This window comes from Plasmodium cynomolgi, chromosome 5 (assembly GCF_000321355.1).
Source record: "Plasmodium cynomolgi strain B DNA, chromosome 5, whole genome shotgun sequence".
In the NCBI taxonomy this organism is placed as follows: domain Eukaryota; phylum Apicomplexa; class Aconoidasida; order Haemosporida; family Plasmodiidae; genus Plasmodium; species Plasmodium cynomolgi.
This window is the reverse complement of record NC_020398.1, coordinates 233,322-244,413: the sequence shown is the minus strand read 5'-3', so window position 1 is coordinate 244,413 and position 11,092 is coordinate 233,322. Positions and strand designations below refer to the sequence as shown.

Here is an 11,092-nt window from a genome sequence, read left to right as displayed (position 1 = left end):
CGAAACACACAGAATAACGAAATACATTAATAAGGAGAACACACAAGGGATACCATGCGGTAGACTGTTCGTTAATTACATCAAACGCATACGCTACAAGTGAAAAAAGTATGCACTTACGAAATCCTCGCGCGAGGTGCACGGGAAAGACGTTGATGCTACTTATGGGTGTGTTCGTACGGGACACAAAAAGAGTTCACTTTCTCACGCGATTTGGACGTGTACAAATATGCGCACGTATGCGTGAACACAAGGGTGAAGGATGAACCAAATATAAACACGCACAATGGGTACACATGCGCATGTAGGTTACACATATATGCCCGCGTAGGCTTGTGTGCACAGTGGGCGCTCTTAAAAGGGGATTGCAACGAATTGCGGGTCATATAAAAAAGTCTGCGCTTTTTTTTTTTTTTTGGCGCATAAACAGCCACGCGAGCGTAGGCAGGCGATTGCAGGTAGGAGTCCACTCACGCGCAAATATGTAGTGCATGTGGACAAGGGTACACACCTATACACAGGTATGCATGTACACGTGAACACACTAGGGGCGACGAAAAGTGGGTCAAAACTACAACTGCCTTCGCGCACGGGCGTAGGTATGCACCTCTACATGAACAACGGCACGTCAATTTGTACACGCGGGTGAAACGTCGTGCGCAGCGATGTGAGCTAATTAGTCCATAAGGAAAGGGGGAAAAACGTAAAGAAAGAAATAACAAAATAACGAAATGGCGAAGTGGCAGAAACTGCTCTCTCACAAAACATGGGCGTGCACAAGTACACATACACGAAAAACGTATCATGTAGATCGCCGACACACATGCCTTTGCTTTGGCAGGCCGCCTCGCCGCGCTCGTCCCCAGGTACATATGAACAAGCACGTACAATTCATACGTGGGGATGTGCTAACTGGTGGAGGGGGCTATACAATAAGAAGGCAAAACGAGGAATACATATATACATGCGTAAGGGAGTGATGAAGTGGGATTAAAAAAAAAGAACGCTTAAGGGTGGCACAAGTGCGCCCGTGTACGGGTATGGGCATACGCACATGTATAGGCAGGCACATTCGAGAATATGCTTCCATATACATGCATATGAAGGCACATACACATAATTGTAAGCGTACGCGTAAGCGCGCGGGGCACGCAGCTACATGCTTTATGATTCTGTGAAGCTGCTTAACTGCAAGCTTGCACGGGGAACAAGCAGGCAAAAAAAGTGGGGAACACGCATGTGAAGGGGATGTAACGGTGGATGCGACTGCGAAGGCGAATGCTTCGTTACGCTAACTGTTTCTTCCCCTCGACTGGCGAAGAGTATGCGAGGCACGAAACAGGTGGGTAGGTACGCAAAATGAAACACAAAGTGGTAAAAAAAATGTCACGCTAAAAAAGGCTTTGCGCGTTTTAACTTAAACGCAACAAGGGACGTTCGGATGTTCACATTTTTTTCATGTGAAAGTTGGTCACTTGGTGTTTTTGTGACTTGGTGTTTTTGTGACTTGGTGTTTTTGTGACTTGGTGTTTTCGTCACTTGGTGTTTTCGTCACTTGGTGTTTTTGCCACTTGGCGTTTTCGTCACTTGGCGTTTTTCTTACTTGACGCTTTGTGACTTGGCTATTTTTTTTCCATTTGCTGTTTCGAAACACTTGACATATGGAAGTATTTTTCTTAAGTGCGAACACGTAAAGCGTGGAAAAAAAAAAAGAAAAAAAAAGGATAACTAGATGAGTGTTTTTTTTTTTCTTCTTTTTTTTTCATATGTTACATTTAGGGTATGGTAAATTAGAACAAGTGTTAAAAGGGCACGCGGGAAAATGTACTGTACGCAAAGGTACGCGTCGTGCCATCGTACTCGCGGCGTTTATAAAAGGGGGGATGCGTACACGGTTTACGCTTGTGCGCGTTCCAGCATACGCAGGTATATGCGATGGTACGTATGTAGTACGATCGCCCCACGAATGGCGGTTCAACTTATACACTTGGGGAAGAAAGAAGTAAAAACTTACGAACTTTTTGTATGCACGCGCATACGGCGCAGCCAGCCGCGTTGGCCCCGCGCGGAACCGAGTCCTGTGGGTGCGGGGGAAAAGGCAAAAAAAAAAAAAAGGCGCCTCCTTTTAAAAAGGGGGGGGGATTATAAGCAGCTGGGTATTTACATATATATTGCAATATGACATGTCCCTAACAAACTTAATTATGTGCATAATTTTATATGCGTGGCCGGTGGCATACGCTTTTTCATCTGCTGCACGTCTGCTCCCCGTAGTAGCCGGGGACAGGGCAATACGACTGGTCCCCAAAAAAACGCCCGTATGCGCCAAAAAAAATGATGTAGAATGTATGCACCACGTCGCAAAATATATGCTTAACGAAAAAAAAGGTATGCCAAAAGTAGCGACCACAAGGAGAAGGCGGGGCTATTCTGTCACATTTGTGACAGTTGGGAAATACGTAACAAATAAAAAAAAAAAAAAGCGAAAATGGCTATGCATATTTATTTTGTGCATACCGCGTGGTGGTGAGTACGCACGTTTGCCAAATCTGGAGAGCGACAAAAGATGAAAAAGGCGAACGCAGGGACGTGGATGTGAACGTTGACGTGAACATAATTTTCACCCGCGGTCTCTTTGTCAGAATTGTCGACAGATAATGTCGGAAATAATTTGCAGCTGTTGCGCATAGGGAAAAATTTCCTCCCTTTCACCCCCTCGAAAAATTCCCCAATTTTTGGCTATATAGCCATTTGGCTTTTTGGCTATTTAATATGAACACATCAAAAAAAAAAAAAAAAATTGCATGTTCTCCCCACATCGCCAAAATGGCTACATGAACATGTATGTTCTGTCAACAACGCTTTGAAGAGAGGGGACATGAAAAAAAACTATTTTACTTTAGCGTGAAAAAAATGGGTTGAAGGATGGTCAAACAATAAATGGTGGTGATGATGAGGTCAATTCGGCCGTAAGGCAGTCGTATTACCCTGTCGGAGGTTGTTGGCAACCCCTGCGAGTGGCGCGCACACAAAATGAATTCCCCTCGCTCGGTGAAAAAGTTTTGCCGCACTCTCTGCGAACGCTTTCACTTGTGTTTTTAGCTCCGTAAGAATATCCCCTTTTTGCGAATACCATTCTGTAAATAAAAAATGAACCATAGTTGAGATTGCCCGCGGAAGGACCGCTCTGCCCATTTACGTGTTGCATTAAGGAGAGAAGCGAATAAAAATCAGTTTCTCTGCTTAACAATTTGGTAGGAAAAACGATTAGCAGGCAAAATGGTGATGCGATTATGTGTGCGTCACCGTGGGGGGAATACCAACACCTTATGTCTTCTAAGGTACGCGCGTCGGTTTGCGCCCATAATAGGGTGACTTCACCGTTGAAGTTGGTTCTTTTTCCTTCTTGTACGAATAAGGGGTTGGCGCTCCACAGTTGGCCTCCGCGGTTGGCAGCAGAAGCAGCTTCATCTCGTAGGAGTTTCCCCATGGAGTTGCGTTCCCCACGGAAAAAAATGGCCAAGTGCCACTGCGCAAGTTGGACGATCATGTTGGAAGGGAAGATCAATTCCACACACACCGTCTCTGTGGGTTTACATATACATGTACACACACGGCGACTTTTTTACACACATTCCAATCTCTTCATAAAGTACGAAACTGAGGAGCGCCGCTAAGACAATGATGCTTATGCGGTATTGAAACATGCTTTAATGGGTGTGTGTATCCATTTTGCGCTGCCTCTACGGGGGCTTTTAACCATAGTCATACCTCCTTCTAAAGGTGTAACCCCTACCGTTCGCACAAAATGGGAAAAAAAAAAAAAAAAATGCCTCTTCTGTGTGTCATCACGGAATGGACCAAATGACTCACCTGCTAGCACACCAATGCGACGCATATTTTACTAAATCTGGGGATCTCCCAGGGGGGTAAATTTTTACATTTCACAAGAGGTGAGAAAAGGTTGGCGGATTAATAAAAAGGGCAACACAATCAGCATGACGAGGGAGAAATGGTTCAACAAATTGGTAAACAAATGAGAAGGAAAAGGTAGCCCTTCCCCCATAAATTAAAAAAAAAAATAAAGAAAACGGAACAGCTGTGTGAAGGGCTACCCCTGAGGAGAAAACAATATCCTCAAAATTGTGTTCTACATGGGAACAACATATGATGCACCCCTGCTGGAGGTACTTATGGCTCAAAGCGGGACACGTGTTGATTTGCGCACGCGGAGAAGGGAAGCAGGCACGGGGAATTGCATCCAACATTGTGTGTACGGCTAAATGGGCAACACAAAAGGTGCCACAAAAAAGGTGCTACAAAAAAAGTATCACAAAAAAAGTATCAACAAAACAAAACATAATAAATAATAATGCAACTGGGGAATGCAAACGATTCTCTACGCGGGGAAAACGCGTAGGGGTGTAGAGAAAGGTGTGCGGACGGGTATGCCCATCCCACGGGCAACGAACTGGTGCGCGGCAAATTCCCCCAGTTTGGCGCTTTCCCGCCGCTTCTCCGCTTCTCCGCTCCTCTGCTTCACCTCAGAAAAGGTCGCCCCGCTAGTAAAGGACCGAGTTCCCCAGCGTGTCCACCGGAAACATATGATGGACGGTCCTCAAATCAGCGTTGTTGGGGAAGTGGAAGAAGGTCACCACGCAAGAGTTAATTTCTTTGCTCTTCTCGACCAAAACTAAGTGGGAGGCATTCCTAAAAATTATCATGTGGCAATTGATGAAAAATTTCGACGTGTTCTTGAAAACGTGGACGCTACAGATGTTGTCTTTCTCGCCACAGAGAATCAAAACGGGGATATGATTCAGTCCGACTTCTTTGAATATGTCATGGGCGCTCCACATTTTTAAGTTGTTAATGCAGCCCAGTATTGAGTGCGTGATATTTTTTTTCACAAACGCCTGCCACATGATTCGGTTGTAGAGGTAGTCGGACGTGTCGTTATCGGAGTCGTCTTGGGGGTCCTCCTTGAGCGATTTGCCGGGCGCGTCTTCGAAGGCACCCTTGGAGGCGTTTCTGGAGTCACTTTTGTTACCACTTTTGTTACCACTTTTGTTACCACTTTTGAGGTCCCTTTTGCGGTCATTTTTGGGGTCCCCTTTGTTTCCCCTTTTTGACGCCCTCCTGTGTGACCCCTTCCTGAAGTCCCCCTTCGAATCGCGCTTAAAATTCTTCTTCGAAATAAAACAGGGCAACATAAAAAAGGAAGAAATGTTGATCAGGCAAGGGAACAATTTTAGAACCTTCAGGGCAAAGGGCTTTTTCTCCAAAATGCCAACAGGGGATATCAAAATAATTTTCTTCACCTGATTTATGTACTTCTTTGCAAAGCTAATGGCAATTACGCAGCCCATGGAAAACCCTATCAGATAAAAATCCTTATGTAGTAATTTTAAATGGGTCAGCAATTCCTCCGTCTGAGTTAAAAAAAAATTTATTCCGTAGGTTTTTTTTCGGTGATTATATTTGGGGCAGGCAGATAATCCATGTCCATACAGATCAAAATTGAGAACCTGAAACTTATATTTGACTAGCGTTTTTTGTATGTCCAGGAAGGTTAGATTTGTTCCGTTCAGTCCATGAAATGTTATCACGAGCGTCCCTTTTTTGTTTCCCTTCAAATCATAATTTATTATTCCGTACTTGCCAAAAAAGACCTTCCTGTAGACGAAGGGGCACTTGATGTTTTTTTTTTTGAGGTACCTCGGCACTTTGTATACGACGAAATTGTTTTCCTCGGCGGCTGGCTTAGCAGGGTGGTGCGTCGATGACTGCGTCGTGGGTTGCATCGGTGGTTGCGTCGATGACAGCGCCGGTGGTTGCGTCGGTGACTGCGCCGGTTGGTTGGCCTCCTGAAGCGCCTCCTGACGTGCCTCCTGACATACATCTTCCCGCTTCGCTCTGCGTTTCATCCTGCCCATAATCCTGTGCCTAAAGTTCCATTTCTTCTTCCTTGCGCTTTCTTCGCTCTTCTCTCCCTGGTTGGCCTCTACACACGCGTTTTTCTCCACGCTGGGGGGCCATGCGATGGCGCTATTGTCATTCGACTCATCCATTAGGACATGCGAGTGCATCTCTACATTTACAATTTCGTCCCTCTGCGGGCTGTATGCGACGTAACTGTAGCTTCTGTGGTTGTGGCTTCCGCGGCTGGGGCTTTCGCGGCTGAGACATCCACGGCTGAGACTTCCACAGCTGAGACTTCCACCGTTGGGGATTCCACTGTTGGGGATTCCACAGCTGAGACTTTCATTGTTGGGGATTCCACTGCTGAAATTTCCACTGTTGGGGATTCCATCGTTGGGGCTTCTATCCCCTTCTCTCCACTTATCCGTGTTCGCGTCGTGCGCGCGCCTACCATCCCTTGTTCTAATTATTCTTTTCAACGCAAGCAGATATTTTTTTTCCCCTTTTGGCAGGCATCCCTTTGGAGGTGTTTCCTCGGAGCTGTTTGTCGCTTCGCCTGTTGTGAGCATTTTTTTTTTTTCCCGATCACCATCCGTTGGTTTTGTCTCCTTTTTGTTTACAACGAGGAGGGGATAACTATCATTCTGTTTTTTCTCTCGTTTTTTCTCTCGTTTTTGCTTCTTTTTTTCTTCCTCCTCTGTGTGGTCATGTGGCGATGTCTCTTGGTGGATCCCTCCCCCATCTTTCACGTGGAGCTGTTGTGTACGCTCACCCGAAGGGGTGTCCTTTTGCTCACTTGACAATTTTTTGCAATTTTGTTTGTGTTTCTCCATTACGGTTACGTTGCATTCTTCCTCTTTTGCGTCCCCCACAGTGATTCCTACATTTCCAGCGCCCTCTTCACTTTCCATTTTGGGTAAAGCGGTTGGTCCTTCCGTTCCTTCCGTTTCTTCCGTTTCTTCCGTCACTTGGTCGCTCGCTTCAACATGAGAGTTCAATCCTTTCGTTAGCGTTTTTGCTTCCCTCGAGATAATGACATTCACTCTGAGCAGCTAAGATCTGCTTTACGGGCTTGTCTCTTCCGTAGCACAACGGTTATATTCCCTCGCATGGACAGCTAGCGAAAAATCGGCACCGCTCTTTCAACGCGCGCATGAATTGCTTATTATGGACAGCGGCTGGCACACCCAATTTTTGCACGCTTCATGGATAAATGAAAATGGGGCTATATACGGGGTGAGAAAAGGATGGAGATAGGGACGTGTTACCAATTTGTGTTGGGGAGAAGGTCAACCAAAAGATTGGATACCCCAGTTTTCCAAAATTTTTTTTTTTAATTTTCCAAATTGAGAGTCTCCACTCGTACGTGTGAAGCGCAACTTAAGGGAGGTCCTCCTTGGCATGTGAAGTGGCCACCGTTGAGGCTAAATTGGTATTTCGAGGGGAGAAGCACTTCAGTTATGCGCATGGCGAAACGAAGCATGTCAGTTGTGTGCACGGCGAAACGAAGCATGTCAGGTGTGTGCACGGCGAAACATGCCAGTTGTGCGCATGGCGAAACACTGCAGTTGCGCTTCGTACTGCTGGTGCGCATTTTTGCTATGTCCGTTAGAGGCAAATGAAAGAGCAGCAAGTGTGTCTGCGAGTTGTGAATTCAATTCGTTTTCAAATTTTATGATGTGGAAAGAGGAGGAGTGGGAAGGGAAAAAAAAATCATTTTGTCATCAGTGGTGAGGGAGTTGTGGACGGCTGATCAAACCTTCAATTTGTGTGTTGCGGACGAAAATGAGCACACCCGGCGGCCGAGGAAATGGAAAAGCGGCCTTAATAAAGTTGGAAAAATTGCGCAAATTGTGCAGGTTGTGCAAATTGTGCGAACTTTGCAAAGTTGGCAAAAAATTATAATCAGCAAATGGTGCGAAGCAACGTGTTGGCTTTGCATGAACGACGTGTGAAAAAAAAAAAAAAAAAAAAAAAAAAAAAGCTACAATGCAGGTTGCGTATATGCATACTCTGCACAGGGCGCACGCCAAGCCCGCAATAATTTACATGTGGCACTTGGCGAAAAAGGGGTAGTTTCCCCGTTGGGCATCTCCAAATGAGTAATTACCCAACTGAGGCAGCTACAAAGGTTCACGCGCGAAGAGGTTTTTCTGGCAGTACTACGTGAGCAGGTTTAACCGTACCTGCCAGTGAAGCCCGTACGAACGGTAACCCCAACTGGCTCCAATCCAAGTAAGCACAACGAACCAACGTGATAAAAAAGAAAAAAAGAAAAAAAGAAAAAAAGAAAGTCAGGATAATGCGAAATAGGCATATCACGTATATGCTTCTTTTCCGTTTCGATGCTCACCGTAAAACGTACAATTGTAAGTGAAGTGGGGAAAGAGAGAAGGGGATAGGGTGTACCAAAACGGGAAACACTGGCGAAGAACCAAGGGAGGTATAAAAAATATATAAGGGGTTAATGTGGCAGATAAAAAGGATTTTTTTTTGTTGTTTTTTTTCCTTTTTTTCAGTTTTATATTTGCTATTTGTTCGTCGTGAATTCTTGAAAAGCTTGTTGCGCCTTGAGGCGTATGCAGAATAGGGGGAAGTTTTACTGCGCTCACAATTTTTTTTTTTTTTTTTTGTGGCGAATTTGAAGGTGTACAGAAATGTACGTGGAAAGGCATACATTGGCGTACATACACCCGAAGAGCACTTACATAAACGTACAGAGGCGTTTACACAAATGTGTTCATGTGTAAATACGTTGAGCTTACCTGTGCGTAGGTGTGTGCATACCCCCTTTTGGCGCATCTCACCTGTGTACTCCCCCCAAGAAGTAGCCCCTTCCTTCCTCACCGCGCGCGCATCAAATTAGTGAGAAAAAAGAAGAGAAAAAGAGCTTAGCAACAAAATTGCTACGAATTTTGAGTAACATACGATTAAAGTTGCCATTCTGTATTTTTGTATGCACACAAGCTTGCGTTCGTGACGACATGCATACAGATTTATTTTCATCCCGAGAACAAACACACATGTATACGTGCGAGCGCTGAAGTGTTACTCCAACACACATGACCGATTTCGAGAGGAAAAAAAAAAAAAAAAATTATAAAATAAATGCGGCACATCGGAAGTGCAACCTTTTAATTTGGCAATTTGGCGCAAGTCAAAATTTAGGGCAAAAACAAATGTGACTGTTTCGAAGGAATAGAAAAATTTTGTCGCGTTTGTGCCGACTTGGTGCCACCTTGGTAGCAGCACTGCGCCAAAGTTGCGTGAAAATTGCACCCCAATTAGAATGGTAGTTTCCCGCCCACCGGAAGAAACCCCCCGCAGCGCACTGGCATCCATCAGAAAACGCGCGACCCTCGATGGGCCATGACTGCAGGTGACGACCATAATGGTAACAGGAAAAAATAATAAAAGGGAAAAATAATAGCAAAGATAGCAAGTGAGAAGCAAGAGAGGCGCAAGGGAGAAGCAAGAGAGGCGCAAGGGAGAAGCAAGAGAGACGAAAAAGAGACGAAAGAGGGACGCAAGGGAGACGCAAGAGAGACGAAAAAGAGACTTAAGAGAGACGCAAGGGAGACTTACGAGAGACGCAAACGTGGTAGCGTAGTAGCACCAAACGGATAACCTATAAGGACTCAGAACGGGGAATCATGACGAGTCTTAATAACGTCGAAGACGAAGAGGACAAAAATGCTGCAAATGCAGAGATGGATTCGCCAAAGGAGAATGGCCAAGTTGCAGTGAGCACCAGTAATTGCAATTCGGATAAAGATGGAGTCGAAAAGGGACAACCTTTTACTCAAAGTGGAAACGAAAAAAATTGTGCGAACAGTGCATGCACACCTACCGCGGCTACGGCAATCGCTGGCGCTAGCTTTGATAAGAAAAGAAAAGCGGAAGCAGTGGAGGAACGATACCAAATGGACAGGACCCTTGACGGTATGAGCATTGCCCCCAGTGTTGATAAAATGGACTTGATGGAGAAGGCAACTATTGGTGGCCTGAACAAGCATGCGAAAACAGGCGATGGAGGCATCAGTTGTGCCGATTCCATCCAGAAGAGCAGCAAGGGGGTCGATAGGTTGGATGTGGACACGTACATGCATGCACATACTCATGCGCATACTCATGTGGACAAGTGCGCCACGAACAGAGAGTTCGAAAGTGATGACGCTGCTCAGGGGAAAGCGATCAGTGGGGATGCTAAAGAGGAACAAAGAGGAGTCAACGCAGGAGAGAGTAGCAAAACAGAACTAGCACAAAGTGACGCAAGTAAGGAGGAAAAGGCGAAAGACAAACCGAATGAACTTGCGAGGATGAAGAAGGAAGCAAAAGAAACACATGCACAACCAGAAGCGAATAACAAGAAAAAGGAAAGCTACAAATATTTTATTGATTATAGTAAATATAGAAGCAAAAATAATGTGACGTTCTCGACCAAGTATAAAGACAGCTGTGTGAATTTAAGCAGCGATAAGCTCACCTGTTATGGAGACAAAGGATGGTCCAGTGTTTTCGTGAATAATGGGGCGGACATCGGAAAATGGTACTACGAAATAAAAATTGAAGAACCTGTGCAAAATTTCCACTTCTTAGGTTATAAGGACAAAGTGATAAAGGTAAACCCATATATAAGAGTCGGTTTCGCTTGCAGATATATGAGGTATGATTATCCCATAGGAACAGACAAATATAGCTACTGCGTCAATAGCAAAAATGGAAGAATTTTTAACAACTCCATAAGCTACGACTGCATGGAACCAATTAAAGTAGGTGATATCATTGGGTGCTACTTAAATTTAAAGAACAAAAATACGTACAACTTCGATCCAAGATCAGATAAAAAATTGTATGAATATTTGCAAAATGGTATTCTATGTGATCCCAAAGATCCACCCATGTTAAAGAAAAACTACGGTTCGTCTATTTTTTTCTCCCTAAATGGGCAAATAAAGAAAAACGCCTTTGTTGATATTTATGAAGGGTTTTATCATCCGTCTGTGAGTTTGTACATGGGTGCTTCGGCAAAAATTAATTTGGGTCCTCATTTTGCGTATAACCATTTGAATGATTACATCCCGTGTGTGTTTATGGAGCCACCGATTATTCTGTGAAGAGTGGGGACTCTGCAGGGGCAAGAAAAAAAAAAAAAAAAAGTGTGCAAGCG

General features: G+C 44.7%; 2 protein-coding genes across 2 annotated transcripts; one reads left to right on the top strand and one right to left on the bottom strand.

Annotated features, from left to right (window-relative positions):
* Positions 1–4,562: 4,562 nt before the first annotated feature.
* PCYB_051500 (aminopeptidase) lies at positions 4,563–5,672 on the bottom strand (the record flags this gene model as incomplete). Its single annotated transcript, XM_004221031.1, has 1 exon — positions 4,563–5,672. A coding segment is annotated over one exon (1,110 nt), but the record flags the coding sequence as incomplete, so codon positions are not given.
* Positions 5,673–9,845: 4,173 nt separating this feature from the next.
* Positions 9,846–11,039, top strand: PCYB_051490 (hypothetical protein; the record flags this gene model as incomplete). The annotated part of the gene is made up of 2 exons (XM_004221030.1): positions 9,846–10,434; positions 10,522–11,039. The coding sequence occupies 2 exons, from the start codon at positions 9,846–9,848 to the stop codon at positions 11,037–11,039; spliced, it is 1,107 nt and encodes a 368-aa protein (XP_004221078.1).
* Positions 11,040–11,092: the final 53 nt, after the last annotated feature.